Here is an 18,178-nt window from a genome sequence, read left to right as displayed (position 1 = left end):
ATCGTTCGGACTGCACGGTTCGGACGTGTTGAGCCATGCATCCAACGTGGGTCCATATCAGTCCGCCGAGCGATTCAGATGTACATTTTTCAGCAAACACGAGACGGGGTCCGGACAGCGCCCACGTAGGACTCCGACACCCCCGGCCCACCCAAAACCCTTCCCGGACCCCGCGCGTCCATCCTCACACTTTCTCTCCTTCCGTCTTTCTTTTTGCCTTCGCCGCTACTCCACACCTCTCCTCTGATCGCTGCGCAGGTACCATCGACTCCTACCATGCTCACCATGCCCGGCAACTGCTGAGTGAATTGCCCAAGCCAAATACTTTTGTCCCTTCTTCTTTGAAGCAATGGATTCGGATATGGAATACATATACGGGCACTATGTTGAGTTGTCTGACCGCTCCTCCGACGAGGAGGACTACACGGTGAGACGGCGATGAGGCATCCGGTCCTTTGATGACTACTTCATCTTGAAGAAAGACGTTGTGGGAAGGATTGGGTTCTCTGGTTACCAGAAGTGCACGGCCGCACTACGGGTGCTTGCATGCGGCATGATACGTCTCCAACGTATCTATAATTTTTGATTGTTCCGTGCTATTATATTATCCATCTAGGATGTTTTATATGCATTTATATGCTATTGTATATGATTTTTGGGACTAACCTATTAACCTAGAGCCCAGTGCCAGTTTCTGTTTTTTCCTTGTTTTGAGTTTTACAGAAAAGGAATGCCAACCTGCCAATTTTTGTGGATTTTTTATGGACCAAAAGAAGCCCCCGGAGTAAAAGAGTTGGGCCAGAAGAGTCCCGAGCCGTCCACGAGGGTGGAGGGCGCGCCCTACCCCCCTGGGCGCGTCCCCCTATCTCGTGGACGACTCAGAGACCCCCCTGACGTGAGACCGCCGCCAAAAATTCCTATAAATACAGAAACCCCCGAAAAGAAACCTAGATCGGGAGTTCCGCCGCCGCAAGCCTCTATAGCCGCCAAAAACCAATCGGGACCCTGTTCCGGCACCCTGTCGGAGGGGGGATCCATCACCGGTGGCCATCTTCATCACCCCGGCGCTCTCCATGACGAAGAGGGAGTAGTTCACCCTCGGGGCTGAGGGTATGTACCAGTAGCTATGTGTTTGATCTCTCTCTCTCTCTCTCTCTCTCTCTCTCTCTCTCGTGTTCTTGATTTGACACGATCTTGATGTACCACGAGCTTTGCTATTATAGTTGGATCTTATGATGTTTCTCCCCCTCTACTCTCTTGTAATGGATTGAGTTTTCCCTTTGAAGTTATCTTATCGGATTGAGTCTTTAAGGATTTGAGAACACTTGATGTATGTCTTGCATGTGCTTATCTGTGGTGACAATGGGATATTCACGTGATCCACTTGATGTATGTTTTGGTGATCAACTTGCGAGTTATGTGACCTTGTGAACTTATGCATTGGGGTTGGCACACGTTTTCGTCTTGACTCTCCGGTAGAAACTTTGGGGCACTCTTTAAAGTTCTTTGTGTTGGTTGAATATAAGAATCTGAGATTGTGTGATGCATATCGTATAATCATACCCGTGGATACTTGTGGTGACATTGGAGTATCTAGGTGATATTAGGGTTTTGGTTGATTTGTGTCTTAAGGTGTTATTCTAGTAAGAACTCTAGGATAGATCGAACGGAAAGAATAGCTTCGTGTTATTTTACTACGGACTCTTGAATAGATTGATCAGAAAGGATAATTTTGAGGTGGTTTCGTACCCTACAATAATCTCTTCGTTTGTTCTCCACTATTAGTGACTTTGGAGTGACTCTTTGTTGCATGTTGAGGGATAGTTATATGATCCAATTATGTTATTATTGTTGAGAGAACTTGCACTAGTGAAAGTATGAACCCTAGGCCTTGTTTCAACGCATTGCAATACCGTTTTCGCTCACTTTTATCATTAGTTACCTTGCTGTTTTTATATTTTCAGATTACAAAAACCTATATCTACCATCCATATTGCACTGGTTTCACCATCTCTTCGCCGAACTAGTGCACCTATATCTACCATCAGATTACCTTGCTGTTTTTATCATTGTATTGGGTGTGTTGGGGACACAAGAGACTCTTTGCTATTTGGTTGCAGGGTTGTTTGAGAGAGACCATCTTCATCCTACGCCTCCCACGGATTGATAAACCTTAGGTCATCCATTTGAGGGAAATTTTCTACTGTCCTACAAACCTCTGCACTTGGAGGCCCAACAACGTCTACAAGAAGAAGGTTGTGTAGTAGACATCAAGCTCTTTTCTGGCGCCGTTGCCGGGGAGGCTAGGTAAGCGGCACTAACACCCCGTCAACTAAGCTCTTTTCTGGAGCCGTTGCCGGGGAGGTTAGTGCTTGAAGGTATATCTTTAGATCTTGCAATTGAATTTTTTTGTTTCTTTTTTATCACTAGTGTAGTCTATAAAAGAAAACTAAAAAATGGAATTGAGGGTGCCTCATATGCATCATCTTTTTAATATCTTTCGTGAAAATGATGGAAATGAAAATTGTGCTCAAATGTTAGAAGAAGAATGCATTAAAATGTTTGGCACTAAATATTTGAATGATGAGCATGATTGCAATGTTGTTAGTATGAATTCTTTGAATATCCATGATGCTAATGATATGCAAAGCCACAAGCTTGGGGATGCTATGTTTAATGAAGATGATATTTTTAGTCCCCCAAGTTTTGATGAGCAAATTTATTATGATGATAGCATGCCTCCTTTTTATGATGATTATGTTGATGAAAGTAGTTTCGGAGAGGTCATGACTTTATTTAGTGATGATCCACTATTTCGGAAGAGGTTCCAATTGATTATGAGAACAAAGTTGTTATCTATGATGATTATTGTGATGACATGTATGCTATAACAAACAATGATAACCATGAAACTTGTCATCTTGATTTTAATTTTTAATTGGATTATGCCTCACATGATAGTTATTTTGAGTTTGCTCCCACTACTATTGATGAGAAGAAATTTGCTTATGTGGAGAGTAATAAAAATTCTATGCTTGTAGATCATGAAAAGAATGCTTTATGTGATGGTTATATTGTTGAATTCATTCATGATGCTACTGAAAATTGTTATGAGGGGGGAATATATGCTTGTAGGAATTGCAATAATATCAAGTTTCCTCTCTATGTGCTTAAAATCTTGAAGTTATGCTTGTTTTGCTTTCCTATGCTAGTTGATTCTTGTTCTCATAAATTGTTTGCTCACAAAATCCCTATGCATAGGAAGTGGGTTAGGCTTAAATGTGCTAGCCATATTCTTCATGATGCTCTCTTTATGTTTCAATTCTTATCTTTTATGTGAGCATCATTGAAATCATCATGCCTAGCTAGGGGCGTTAAACGTTAGCGCTTGTTGGGAGGCAACCCAATTTTATCTTTGTTCTTTGCCTTTTGCTCCTGTTTAGTAATAAATAATCTATCTAGCCTCTGGTTAGATGTGGTTTTATATTTTAATTAGTGTTTGTGCCAAGTAGAACCTTTGGGAAGACTTGGGTGAAGTCTTTGCGATCTTACTGTAAAAAACAGAAACTTTTGCGCTCGCGAGATTAGCTGCCAATTTTTACTGGAGAGTGCTTTTAGGTTGATTCTTTTTGCAGATGATTAATAGACAAATTCCTCACGTTCACCAATTTATTTCAGAAATTTTGGAGTTCCAGAAGTATTCGAACAAAACAGATTACTACAGACTGTTCTGTTTTTGACAGATTCTGTTTTCTATGTGTTGTTTGCTTATTTTGATGAATCTATGAGTAGTATCGGAGGGTATGAACCATAGAGAAGTTGGAATACAGTAGATATTACACCAATATGAATTTAGAATGAGTTCACAACAGTACCATACGTGGTGATTTATTTTCTTATACTAACGGAGCTTACGAGTTTTCTGTTGAGTTTTGTGTTGTGAAGTTTTCAAGTTTTGGGTAAAGATTCGATGGACTATGGAATAAGGAGTGGCAAGAGCCTAAGCTTGGGGATTCCCAATGCACACCAAGGTAATATTCAAGGACAACCAAGAGCCTAAGCTTGGGGATGCCCCGGAAGGCATCCCCTCTTTCGTCTTCGTTCATCGGTAACCTTACTTGGAGCTATATTTTTATTCACCACATGATATGTGTTTTGCTTGGAGCGTCATTTTGTTTTATTTTGTTTTGCTTGCTGTTTGAATAATATCCCAAGATCTAAAATTCTTAAATGTTATAAAGTCTTCACATAGTTACATAATTATTCAAATACTCATTGATCTTCACTTATATCTTTTGGAGTAGTTTGTCATTTGCTCTAGTGCTTCACTTATATATTTTTAGAGCACGGCGGTAGTTTTATTTTGAAGAAATTATTGAACTCTGTGATGATCATCATTCGCATCTTGATCAACAAGAGTCTCAAGTATGGAGTGGTAGACGTCAAGAGATGTGGGGACCGGATTATCCTGGTCAAGCTGATAGTTGAGGACTTGGTTCTCAATGTTATCAGCGCGTATGCCCCGCAAGTAGGCCACAATGAGAACACCAAGAGGGAGTTTCGGGAAGGCCTGGAAGACATGGTTAGGAGTGTACCGATTGGTGAGAAGCTCTTCATAGGAGGAGACCTCAATGGCCACGTGGGTACATCTAACACAGGTTTTGAACAGGCGCATGGGGGCTTTGGCTATGCATCCGGAATCAAGAAGGAGAGGATGTCTTAAGCTTTGCTCTAGCCTACAACATGATTGTAGCTAACACCCTCTTTAGAAAGAGAGAATCACATCTGGTGACTTTTAGTAGTGGCCAACACTCTAGCCAGATTGATTTCATCCTCTCGAGAAGAGAAGATAGGTGTGCGTGCCTAGACTGTAAGGTGATACCTGGAGAGAGTGTTGTACCCCAGCATAAGCGGGTGGTTGCTGACTTCCGCTTTCGGATTCGTGTCCAGCGGGATAAGCATGCCAAAGTCGCTAGAACGAAGTGGTGGAAGCTCAAGGGGGAGGTAGCTCAGGCGTTCAAGGAGAGGGTCATTAAGGAGGGCCCTTGGGAGGAAGGAGGGATGCGGACAATGTGTGGATGAAGATGGCGACTTGCATTCGTAAGGTGGCCTCGGAGGAGTTTGGAGTGTCCAGGGGAAGGAGGAGCGAAGATAAGGATACCTGGTGGTGGAATGATGATGTCCAGAAGGCGATTAAAGAGAAGAAAGATTGCTTCAGACGCCTATACCGGATAGGAGTGCAGATGACATAGAGAAGTACAAGATGGCAAAGAAGGCTGCAAAGCGAGCTGTTGGTGAAGCAAGGGGTCGGGCATATGAGGACCTCTACCAACAGTTAGGCACGAAGGAAGGCAAAAGGGACATCTATAAGATGGCCAAGATCCGAGAGAGGAAGACGAGGTACATTGGCCAAGTCAAATGCATCAAGGACGGAGCAAACCAACTCTTGGTGAAGGACGAGGAGATTAAGCATAGATGGCGGGAGTACTTCGACAAGCTGTTCAATGGGGAGAATGAGAGTTCTACCATTGAATTGGACGACTCCTTTGATGAGACCAGCATGTGTTTTGTGCGGCGAATCCAGGAGTCTGAGGTCAAGGAGGCTTTAAAAAGGATGAAAGGAGGCAAGGCGATGGGCCCTGATTGTATCCCCATTGAGGTGTGGAAAGGTCTCGGGGACATAGCGATAGTATGGCTAACCAAGCTTTTCAACCTCATTTTTCGGGCAAACAAGATGCCAGAAGAATGGAGACGGATTATATTAGTACCAATCTTCAAGAACAAGGGGGATGTTCAGAGTTGTACTAATTATCGTGGAATTAAGCTGATGAGCCATAAATGAAGCTATGGGAGAGAGTCATTGAGCACCGCTAAGAATGACAAGCGTGACCAAAAATCAGTTTGGTTTCATGCCTGGGAGGTCGACCATGGAAGCCATTTTCTTGGTACGACAACTTATGGAGAGATATAGGGAGCAAAAGAAGGACTTGCATATGGTGTTCATTGACTTGGAGAAGGCCTATGATAAGATACCACAGAATGTCATGTGGTGGGACTTGGAGAAACACAAAGTCCCAGCAAAGTACATTACCCTCATCAAGGACATGTACGATAATGTTATGACAAGTGTTCGAACAAGTGATGTCGACACTGACGACTTCCCGATTAAGATAGGACTGCATCAGGGGTCAGCTTTGAGCCCTTATATTTTTGCATTGGTGATGGATGAGGTCACAAGGGATATACAAGGAGATATCCCATGGTGTATGATCTTTGCAGATGATGTGGTGCTAGTTGACGATGGTCGGACAGGGGTAAATAGGAAGTTAGATTTATGGAGACAAACCTTGGAATCGAAAGGGTTTAGGCTTAGTAGAACTAAAACCGAGTACATGATGTGCGGTTTCAGTACTACTAGGTGTGAGGAGGAGGAGGTTAGCCTTGATGGCCAGGTGGTTCCCCAGAAGGACACCTTTCGGTATTGGGGGTCAATGCTGCAGGGGGATGGGGGGATTGATGAAGATGTGAACCATCGAATCAAAGCCGGATGGATGAAGTGGCGCCAAGCTTCTGGCATTCTCTGTGACAAGAGAGTGCCACAAAAGGTAAAAGGCAAGTTCTACAGGACGGCGGTTCGACCCGCAATGTTGTATGGCGCTGAGTGTTGGCTGACTAAAAGGCGACATGTTCAACAGTTAGGTGTGGCAGAGATGCGTATGTTGAGAGGGATGTGTGGCCACACGAGGAAGGATCGACTCCGGAATGATGATATACGAGATAGAGTTGGGGTAGCACCAATTGAAGAGAAGCTTGTCCAACACCGTCTGAGATGGTTTGGGCATATTCAGCGCAGGCCTCCAGAAGCTCCAGTGCATAGCGGACGGCTAAAGCGTGCGGAGAATGTCAAGAGAGGGCGGGGTAGACCGAATTTGACATGGGAGGAGTCCGTTAAGAGAGACCTGAAGGATTGGAGTATCACCAAAGAGCTAGCTATGGACAGGGGTGCGTGGAAGCTTGCTATCCATGTGCCAGAGCCATGAGTTGGTTGCGAGATCTTATGGGTTTCACCTCTAGCCTACCCCAACTTGTTTGGGACTAAAGGCTTTGTTGTTGTTGTTGTTGTTGTTGTATTGAACTCTCATGCTTCACTTATATCATTTTGAGAGTCTCTAAACAGCATGGTAATTTACTTTGGTTATGAATTTAGTCCTAATATGATAGGCATCCAAGAGGGTTATAATAAAAACATTCATAATAAGTGCATTGAATACTAAGAGAAGTTTGATGCTTGATGATTGTTTTGAGACATGTGGATGGTGATATTAGAGTCATGCTAGTAGATTAATTGTGAATTTGAGAAATACTTGTGTTGAGGTTTGCAAGTCCCGTAGCATGCACGTATGGTAACCGTTGTGTAACAAATTTGAAGCATGAGGTGTTTCTTTGATTGTATTCCTTATGAGTGGCGGTCGGGGACGAGTGATGGTCTTTTCCTACCAATCTATCCCCCTAGGAGCATGCATGTAGTGCTTGGTTTTGATGACTTGTAGATTTTTGCAATAAGTATGTGAGTTCTTTATGACTAATGATGAGTCCATGGATTATTCGCACTGCTCGTTGAAATGCCATAAAGCGCGAACTAACATCCGTGATACGAAAACCAAAATAAAAATGAGGAAGAAAAAGATATCGTGATGCAAAATGCTCATGGGGGAGACTCATTTTAGGACCGCTATTTCCTGCACATCGCCTGTGCTTTTAGTGGTTTTCTGCTCATTAAACCACAGTGCCGACTCTCACCCTTCCACCATTGCTAGCCTCCCTATTATTGCGCAACTGTCGCCGGTACCATAAACCCACCATTTACCATCTTCAAAACAGCCACCATACCTACCTATTATGGCATTTTCATATCCATTCCGAGATATATTGCCATGCAACTTTTCACCGTTCCGTTTATTATGACACGCTCCATCATTGTCATATTGCCTTGCATGATCATGTAGTTGACATCGTATTTGTGGCAAAGCCACCATTCATACTTTTTCATACATGTCACTCTTGATTCATTGCACATCCCGGTACACCGCCGGAGGCAAGCATATAGAGTCATATTTTGTTCTAAGTATCGAGTTGTAATCCTTGAGTTGTAAATAAATAGAAGTATGATGATCATCATTATTAGAGCATTGTCCCGTGTGAGGAAAAAAAAAAAGGCCAAAGAAGCCAATGAAAAAAAACAAGGAAGACCAAAGAAGCCAAACAAAGAGAGAGAGAGAGAGAGAAAGAGAGAAGGGACAATGCTACTATCCTTTTTCCACACTTGTGCTTCAAAGTAGCACCATGATCTTCATGATAGAGAGTCTCTTATTTTATCACTTTCATATACTAGTGGGAATTTTTCATTATAGAACTTGGCTTGTATATTCCAACGATGGGCCTCCTCAAAATGCCCTAGGTCTTCGTGAGCAAGCAAGTTGGATGCACACCCACTTAGTTTCTTTTGTTGAGCTTTCATACATTTATAGCTCTAGTGCATCTGTTGCATGTCTATCCCTACTCAATCACATTGATATCTATTGATAGGCATCTCCATCGCCCATTAATACGCCTAGTTGATGTGAGACCATCTTCCTCTTTTTTGTCTTCTCCACAACCACCATTCTATTTCACCTATAGTGCTATGTCCATGGCTCGTGCTCATGTATTGCGTGAAAGTTGAAAAAGTTTGAGAATACTAAAGTATGAAACAATTGCTTGGCTTGTCATCGGGGTTGTGCATGATTTGAACATTTTGTGTGATGAAGATGGAACATAGCCAAACTATATGATTTTGTAGGGATGAACTTTCTTTGACCATGTTATTTTGAGAAGACATGATTACTTTGTTAGTATGCTTGAAGTATTATTATTTTTATGTCAATATTAAACTTTTGTCTTGAATCTTTCAGATCTGAACATTCATGCCACAATAAAGAAAATTACATTGATAATAATGTTAGGTAGCATTCCACATCAAAAATTCAGTTTTTATTATTTACCTACTCGAGGACGAGCAGGAATTAAGCTTGGGGATGCTTGATACGTCTCCAAGGTATTTATAAATTTTCATTGTTCCATGCTATTATATTATTCATCTAGGATGTTTTATATGCATTTATATGCTATTTTATATGATTTTTGGGACTAACCTATTAACCTAGAGCCCAGTGCTAGTTTTTGTTTTTTTTTCTTGTTTTTGAGTTCTACAGAAAAGGAATACCAAACGGAGTCCAATTGACCTGCCAATTTTTGTGGATTGTTTATGGACCAAAAGAAGCCCCCGGAGTAAAAGAGTTGGGCCAGAAGAGTCCCGAGCCGTCCGCGAGGGTGGAGGGCGCGCCCAACCACCCTGGGCGCGTCCCCCTATCTCGTGGACGACTCGGAGACCCCCTGACGTGAGACCGACGCCAAAAATTCCTATAAATACATAAACCCCCGAAAAGAAACCTAGATCAGGAGTTCCGCCGCCGCAAGCCTCTGTAGCCACCAAAAACTAATCAGGACCTTGTTCCGGCACCCTGCCGGAGGGGGGATCCATCACCGGTGGCCATCTTCATCATCCCGGCGCTCTCCATGACAAGGAGGGAGTAGTTCACCCTCGGGGCTGAGGGTATGTACCAGTAGCTATGTGTTTGATCTCTCTCTCTCTCTCTCTCGTGTTCTTGATTTGGCACGATCTTGATGTACCGCGAGCTTTGCTATTATAGTTGGGATCTTATGATGTTTCTCCCCTCTACTCTCTTGTAACGGATTGAGTTTTCCCTTTGAAGTTATCTTATCGGGTTGAGTCTTTAAGGATTTGAGAACACTTGATGTATGTCTTGCATGTGCTTATCTGTGGTGGCAATGGGATATTCACGTGATCCACTTGATGTATGTTTTGGTGATCAACTTGCGAGTTCTGTGACCTTGTCAAATTATGCATTGGGGTTGGCACACCTTTTCGTCTTGACTCTCCGGTAGAAACTTTGGGTAATCTTTGAAGTTCTTTGTGTTGGTTGAATAGATGAATCTGAGATTGTGTGATGCATATCGTATAATCATACCCGCGGATACTTGTGGTGACATTGGAGTATCTAGGTGACATTAGGGTTTTGTTTGATTGGTGTCTTAAGGTGTTATTCTAGTACGAACTCTAGGATATATCAAACGAAAAGAATAGCTTCGTGTTATTTTACTACGGACTCTTGAATAGATTGATCAGAAAGGATAACTTTGAGGTGGTTTCGTACCCTACAATAATCTCTTCGTTTGTTCTCCGCTATTAGTGACTTTGGAGTGACTCTTTATTGCATGTTGAGGGATAGTTATATGATCCAATTATGTTATTATTGTTGAGAGAATTTGCACTAGTGAAAGTATGAACCCTAGGCCTTGTTTCAACGCATTGCAATACCGTTTTCGCTCACTTTTATCATTAGTTACCTTGCTGTTTTTATATTTTCAAATTACAAAAACCTATATCTACCATCCATATTGCACTGGTTTCACCATCTCTTCGCCGAACTAGTGCACCTATACAATTTACCATTGTATTGGGTGTGTTGGGGACACAAGAGACTCTTTGTTATTTGGTTGCAGGGTTGTTTGAGAGAGACCATCTTCATCCTACGCCTCCCACAGATTGATAAACCTTAGGTCATCCACTTGAGGAAAATTTGCTACTGTCCTACAAACCTCTGCACTTGGAGGCCCAACAACTTCTACAAGAAGAAGGTTGTGTAGTAGACATCACGGCAAGGCTGCTGATTCATGGGATGAGTACCTACGAATGTCTGAGAGCACATGCGAAGATGCCATGGCCAGGTTTACAACCGGCGTGATCATGGTTTTTGGACCTTAGTACCTTAGAGAACCAACTATGGCAGGCAATAAGAGGCTCTTGGCAATCTCGGGAGCAAGAGGGTGTCCGGGTTTGTTCGGATCACGCTACATGCATTGGAAATGGAAGATCTGTCCAAAAACTTTACAATGGCAATATCAGGGTCATGTTAAGAAGCCCACCATCATTCTTGAAGCAGTTGCATCACAGGATCTTTGAATTTGGCACCCTTTCTTTGGCATGCCCGAGTCTCATAGTGACATCATTGTGCTGTAGCGATCACCATTGTTTGCTAGACTGACTGAAGGAAATGCTCATCCTTGCCACTATACTGTCAATGGGCATGAATACAGCATGGGCTACTATCTGGTTGACGGTATTGATTACTTCCTTTGGTGATCGGGAAATGGACCAGATTCTCGCTTATTTCCCCTGAGGTGACCTTGAGTTGTCAAACCCACGGGAGGAAGGCCCCTTTAAAGCTATGGTCTCAAGCAAGCTTTTTTAAAGAACAATTCCAGCTTTTGACCGGATCAAAATCAAGCAAACTGAAGGAGCACACTTATAATATGCGCGGACTTGCAACTACAATGGACTTTTAACTAAAACAAAACACAAATATAACAACACCTTAGGGGATATTTAAGGAGGAGAAAGGGGGATTCAGACATCAAGAGAGGGGTGGTAATCCATCTCTTGGGTGAATTCCTCCCTAAACCGACACTCTTAAAACCACTTAAAATTGTCTTTAATATTTTATTGCCAAAATGCTGGCCTATCCCAATACTAAGGACACGTGGCACACATCTATGAGGAAACTATAAACTAGAAAGTGTAATCTTACAATTTTTTGTCCATATCTTTGACATCATCACGATGATTTTAAAGTCCTGGGATCTCCATTGGAAGCCCCATCATCTTCCCTTATGCGCTTGCCCAGTTGCCTTCATCTCCATGCTTGATGATGCTCCTAGTGCTTGCCCCTCTTGTCCTACCAAGTCCTTACCTCTTCAATACAAAATCATCGGATTGGGCAGGGCCAAATTCTCATGAACATTATTAGAAAGTTTTATAAATGGAAGTACCTAATAGTTGAGTTGACGCACGCCGCTACGCGAGCTCTTGTGATAGAATCTTATATTTGTAGAATTTAAACATCCATAACTACGGGGCCTAACAGTAGTCCTCATCGTAGGAATTGATTGGAGCTTACAGTTATGATATTTGGATCAATAACGTTTGTAAGCACAACACAACATGATTAATGTGACAAGTACTTTTTTCTTTCTGGATTTCACAACGATAGACACCAAAACATACTATCATGATCAGGGCTTAGGTAGTCAGAATCACGATTCTATGACTTTACAATCCAAAGTAACCACTCTGATTCTCGATTTTTGTTAGCAGAATCTTCATTTCTATGACACTGATGGTTAAGAGTCTACAATTTGCGATCCTATGATTGGAGGTTCAATCCGATGTTGACTACCTTGGTTGGGCCAATTCATATTCTACACCCGTTCCAACTAATTGCCGTGCAAACATGCACTCCCTCGTGTTTTTGAGCCGTTTGCTTGTGTTTAGTTTTATCCTTTTCTTTCATTCATCTTTCCTTTATTATTTCTCCTCTCATTTTTTAGACTAATTTCTTACATTTTGTTTTCTGTACCTTGTTTTATGGACTAATGCTTGGACATTTCCCTTTTCAAATTATATGGACACACATTCAAACATGCACAATTTTTTTCTTAAAATATATGAACACTTTTCTGAAACACACGAACATATCTTTTGCTACGTGAATATATTTTGTATGCGGAAATATTTTGAAACAATGCATGAACATTTTTTGTATATATATAATTACATATTGAGTTACACGAAATTATTATTTTTGCTATTTTTTGTATTAACATACTTAACAATTTTATTGAACTATACATATTTCCAAATATGAAAATATTGTGAAGTTATTGGGTCATGCTAGTGGCCGATCCACACGGGAAGCGTAAGGCATTTACAAGTAATTTGCCACATAAGGTGTTGATTGGGAGTATGAACATTCTTTATCTCACTTCTAGCGAGACGAACGCTTGCCTCGCGTCAAGGGAAGCTTCTGGTGGGCGGGCCCAAATTTGTCTGATTTGCACTTTTTTACTTTTATAACCTTTTTACTTTCATTTATATTTCAATATATTCCGTGTAAAAATATTTAACACTTTATTTAATTTTTACAAATGTCTTCTCCATTAAAATAATGTTCATCACGTGTGAGAACTTGTTCTTGCAAAATTGAAAATTGTTCATTCAATTGAAGAAAAATGTTTGCAGATTTAAGAATATGTTAATGAGATTTTCTAAAATGTTAATGAATTTTTGAAATTTGTTCAGGCTATTTGTAAGAAAAGTTTGTACCATTTGACGGAGAAATTCCTATGGGTAGGCCCATGATGCAGCCAAAGGCCCATGCCCATGAAAATTACAGCCGAAGAGGTCACCAAATTAGGGAGTCCTTCACCGGCGGGCAAAGTAAAAAATTGTTCATGATATTGTTCTCGCGATAAAAAATATGTTCATGGCATTTTAAACAATGTTTAAACAATCTAAAATTTGTCCACGTAATTTTGAAAAAATGTTTCATACCATTCAAAAGAATAGTCGTAATATATATAAAAAATGTTCATAACACTTAAAAATGCCATCACGTTTAAAGAAAATGCTCATATTTTATGAAAATAAATGTTGAATATGTGTTTTGAAAATGTTCACTTAGAAGGAGAGAGCTTCGAGGGTGTCCGAGTTATCTAGCCTTGCAGAAAGGAGAGCAGACATGCCCAAGTTTTCACCATTGATATCTCGTGTGACCACTACAACATCACGTGTGCTACTATTCTTCGGAACTCCAACATCGCCATTAATCTTAACAAACCACATAGGTCGCTATCCATCGAGGATGTGTCATCGTCGCCCGCTGCGGGTAGTTAGGAGCCTTATAAGCCACAGTCATCTCCCAATCAACACGGAAGCGATCAACGTGGCTATTCGCTGACAATGGACTATGAATAATGTCCTCATGCATCACCTTCCTTCGATGGTGCTATATTGCTCAAAAGAAGGACTAGAACTCTAATGAGTTCATCATGTTTCAAATGGTCAAATAGAGCAAATAGCCAATCCTGAGCGTGCGGTTCCTGCGTTGAGTACAATGACACCATAACTTTATCATCGAAGAGCTCCCATACGCACTTTGACATAGTGCACTCTAAGAACGAATACCTTTACGAGTGAGAATGTCCGCATATTTTCCCCTTATTCTCCGGTGCATGTTCCTGTGCGCTAGCACACCTATAGTTGGGAGTGAGTGTGTAGCTAGACACCACAAGAACACATGGACTTTTGAAGGGACCAATATCTTCTAGTGCAAGCACGAGTTTTTCTCCACTTGTTTCATGCCAAAGCTCGTCGCCCGGCCTTGTAGACAAGCCTCCCTTTTCTCCTTTGTGGAAGGAGCATATGGTAGGCTAATTGTACTGAGAAAATGTCACGTTTGTTAAAGTACCATGCCCAGAAGTCATGTTGCCTTCTTATGGGGAGTGGGATTTTCTGAATAACCTCAACGTCCATGGGGATAAAGTGCTCTTCCAACTTTTGTTTTTCCTATGACACAGTCTTACTATTAATGAAAGAATTATCTTTAGCGGGCGGTGCATCCAAAAGCTATGGAACCGGCGATGGGAGAGATGCATGGGACGAACAATGGATACCAAGGGATGGATCTCTTACACCTATCGCTTGTCATTCTGAAGCTTCCTAAAACCGGTGCAAAATAAAAGCCTACATGGACGGGCCCATCTAATAGCCCGACCCTCCCAACGTGGGTGCTTGTTAGGAAACACCAGGCACAAATGCTTAGATTGCTTATAAGAACTGCTAACCATAACGCTCGCCCGTTGTATGCTTCCCGTGGGCCGACCGGTTACTGGTTTCCGCGAACACTCATGGAAACGGGTCGAGGCCATGGTTGGAACCTTGTTGTTGGTTGTAGGAAGGTTCCATTGATTTTTTTGTTTGCTCCATAGCTTTTTTGTTTATTCGATAGTTTTTTTGTTTATTCCTTGTTATCTACCAGTTTTCTGGTTTTCTCTTGGTTTTTCATTCTTTTTTGTTAGTTTTTTCATTTTTTTTATAAAATTAATGAACATTTTATAAATTTGTGAATGATTTTCAAATACATGAATATCTTAAACATTCGTGAAATCTTTCAAATTCAAGATTTTTTCTAAAATTCATGAACACTTTTCAAATTCACGAACATTGCTTTGATTTATTGAACATTTTTTTATATTTGTGAACCTTTTCAAATTTGTGAACGTTTCTTAGATGTGTGACCACTTTTTAAATTCACGAACACTTTCTAAATGTTTGAACATTTTTTCAAACGTTTTTTAAGACGTGTATTTTCTCTACTTGAAATTTAACAGACAAGAAATAAAAGAATAATAAAACCCCAAAATTAAAATAGGCGTGAGCTTTCGTCGCTAGCTCCGACTGTGCTCGCTGGGCCAGGACCATGTAGCGCAGTGACATGACAGACACGGCTTACGTTATGAGCGATACCTAGTACTCCCTCCTTCCCAAAATATAAGGTGCGATTGACTTTGCACGGTTTTTGATGCATGACTTTGACCATTAATAGATATCAGAATACAAGGATTGGACATGTACGAATGTCATCGTCATATTTGTCTTGCAAAACAATTTTACTTCATAAGTTTCTATACTAATTTTATAGACATATAATACAAAAAAATCATAGTCAAAGTTGTGCCATGAAGACCAGAAAAGTCAATTGACTAGTATGGTAGCTCCCAACCCTAGTAACCAACAGTAGTAACTGGCGCCTCAAGCGCCAAACAGGAAAAAAATCTTGTTTTTTGGGGAGAAAACTCTAAAATGTTTCAAAAAGCATGCATTTGGGCCGAATTTTCTTCCAGGGCTGGGCTGAAATAGTTCCACATATGAACTGGCACGAGCCTGAGACAGAGAAGAAACGGATTTCGGCCTTTCAATCCAACTCCACTGGAAAAAAAAAATCCTACTCCACTGGAGACTTGCTGAAGAAGCGTGCGTGTCCTCGTTTTCTCGGTGCACTGGCAGCGCTGGCGCGGTGCACGGGCAGCTTCCGAGCGAGTATGGCGCCATGTCTATGTGAACCTACGAGGGGATCGGAGCACTGTAATCCCGTAACTCCCGCTGGTGAGATTCTTTTGCATGCGAGTGTCAACGGATGCTTTTATTTATCGGACTGGCCGGCCGACGTCGTGCGTGCCCTGCCGCCTGCCGCGGTCGAGATCATTGTTGTCTCAGCAAGCTGACAAGCTTGAGCAAGTTCCCATGCGAGGACCCTCCCTCCCGGATGCTGCCGCACGCGACCTCCTTCCACGCCGCTGCCCTCGCCTTGACCTCCCCGTCTCCTAGAAGCCGCGCGACCTTGCTCCCGATCTCCTCCTTCGCGACGACCCCTCGCCCGTCTCGCCGGAGCCTGGCGCCGGTGCCCCACACGTTGCACACGTAGCTCTGATTGCAGAACTGGTCCGCGAAGTAGGGCCAGCACAGGAACGGCACGCCGTGCAGCACGCCCTCCACGGTCGAGTTCCACCCGCAGTGCGACACGAAGCAGGCCACGGAGCGGTGCGAGAGCACGCGCTGCTGCGGCGCCCAGCCCACCACCAGCCCCTGCCCCTCCACGCGCCGCCTGAACGCGTCGAGGTCGAACTGATCCTGCCCTGCTCCGATGGTGAAGTCTGGCCGGACCACCCACAGGAACGGCCGGCCGGAGAGCGCGAGCCCGTCGGCGAGCTCTTGGAACTGCGTCGCGTCCAGGAAGCCGGAGCTGCCGAAGGCCACGTAGACGACCGAGCCGGGGGGCTGCGCGTCGAGCCAGGCGAGGCAGGCGAGGTCCTCGGGCAAGAAGTGCCCGGCCGGCCTCGACGTGGGCGCCACCAGCGGGCCGAGAGGCAGCGCGTTGGGGAGCAGGGCCAGAGCGTCGGGCTCCAACTCCATGGAGGTGTTGCAGATGACCACCTCGGCGAGTGGCAGCGACAGGTTGGTCTGGAGGACGTTCTGGATGTTGTTTCTGCGCCTCTCGGGAGCGCTGGTGCTGGCCAGGCTGACCCAGGGGATCTCCGACGCGTTGATGGGCGGCACCATTTGGATCTTCCCCTCCCCCTGTACATTCCCTAAATAGGCTCCATATTCTCAGCCGATCTTAACCATACCAAGAATGAAAATGTTTGATTTGCTCTTACCACTTTCATCAAGAACACCATCCTCTATCAGTTTGGGGAGGTTCATCCTCAGAGCAAACACGGCTGCAGAGTAGGTCGAGAACGAGGCAACACGGGCACCCGCCGCGGTGGCCACCTGCAGTGCCCAGCTCATGGACACATCTACGATCACCCACCTGATCTTCCTCGATCTGATCATCTCCTCGAGGCGGCCGGACATGGCGGCCGGCAGGTCCTTGACAAACTTGCCGATGTCCGCGTGGTCGTCTCCAGGGCCCAGGCCGTCTGGAACGGTGAGCATGTGGATCCCGTCAGGAATTGCTCCCTTCTCTGCCATTGCTTCCATGACGAGGTCGTGGTTGAACTCGGTGTTCACGAAGTCCACCTCGACGCCGTGCTCGGCGAGCTTGCGAGACAGCTCCATGAGCGGGATGACATGGCCCTGCGCGGGGAAGGGTAGCACCATGACACGAGTTTGAGTAGCAGCAGCAGCAGCCATGGAGGTTGTCTATCTAGAATGGTGTGTGAGCTCAAGAAGTTTGCACTAAGTTCAAAGCTTGACACTCCGTATGGAGTGAGATAACCCATCACGTGAGCGTATTTGAAAGGGTGCACAAAATTATTTGATGTTCGTCAGTGCTTGCGTCAGCAGATTCCCAGTCTGTTGACCATATGTTTATCTTTAATTAAGCAGAAGAGGTTATCTTGGAAATATTTTCCCGGAAAACCTTCCGGACTATTCATCATCATGGTAGTAAGACGACGTAACGACGACTACCAGCATTGGACAGAGAAAGAGAGAGACGCAACGATTTCTAAATCACTTCCGAGAAACCGTCCGAGAAGACTTTAGGGCTAGCTGTAAAAGTGATGAAAAAATCTTGATCTTAGAGCATCTCCAACAGCCGCGCCAAAAGACGCACGCGCAGTAAAATGCCCATTTAGTTTTCGCGCGCTCCAGCGGAGGCGGGAAACAAGCGCGCGCGGTAAACGTTTGCGCGCGCGGGAGAAAGCTGTCGGTCGC

At 43.5% G+C, this 18,178-nt stretch overlaps 1 protein-coding gene across 1 annotated transcript; it reads right to left on the bottom strand.

Annotated features, from left to right (window-relative positions):
* Positions 1-15,608: 15,608 nt before the first annotated feature.
* LOC109745083 (UDP-glycosyltransferase 83A1) lies at positions 15,609-17,738 on the bottom strand. Its single transcript, XM_020304222.4, has 2 exons — positions 17,176-17,738; positions 15,609-17,106 (listed from the first exon to the last, which is right to left on the bottom strand). Exons 1-2 carry the CDS (start codon positions 17,651-17,653, stop codon positions 16,220-16,222), a joined length of 1,365 nt encoding a protein of 454 aa, XP_020159811.1. The 5' UTR covers positions 17,654-17,738; the 3' UTR covers positions 15,609-16,219.
* Positions 17,739-18,178: the final 440 nt, after the last annotated feature.

The sequence above is a fragment of the Aegilops tauschii genome, chromosome 5, assembly GCF_002575655.3.
Source record: "Aegilops tauschii subsp. strangulata cultivar AL8/78 chromosome 5, Aet v6.0, whole genome shotgun sequence".
Lineage (NCBI taxonomy): Eukaryota > Viridiplantae > Streptophyta > Magnoliopsida > Poales > Poaceae > Aegilops > Aegilops tauschii.
Note: the sequence above shows the minus strand (reverse complement) of the source record. Positions and strands in the feature narration are given on the sequence as shown.

What these genes read in the sequence shown, in the direction of transcription:
- LOC109745083 (XM_020304222.4), bottom strand. Translation starts at nt 17,653, where the DNA reads ATGGCTGCTGCTGCTGCTACTCAAACTCGTGTCATGGTGCTACCCTTC. An exon ending in TGGTGTTCTTGATGAAAGTG is followed by an intron (nt 17,107 to 17,175) that starts GTAAGAGCAAAT and finishes GAGCCTATTTAG; the next exon opens with GGAATGTACAGGGGGAGGGG.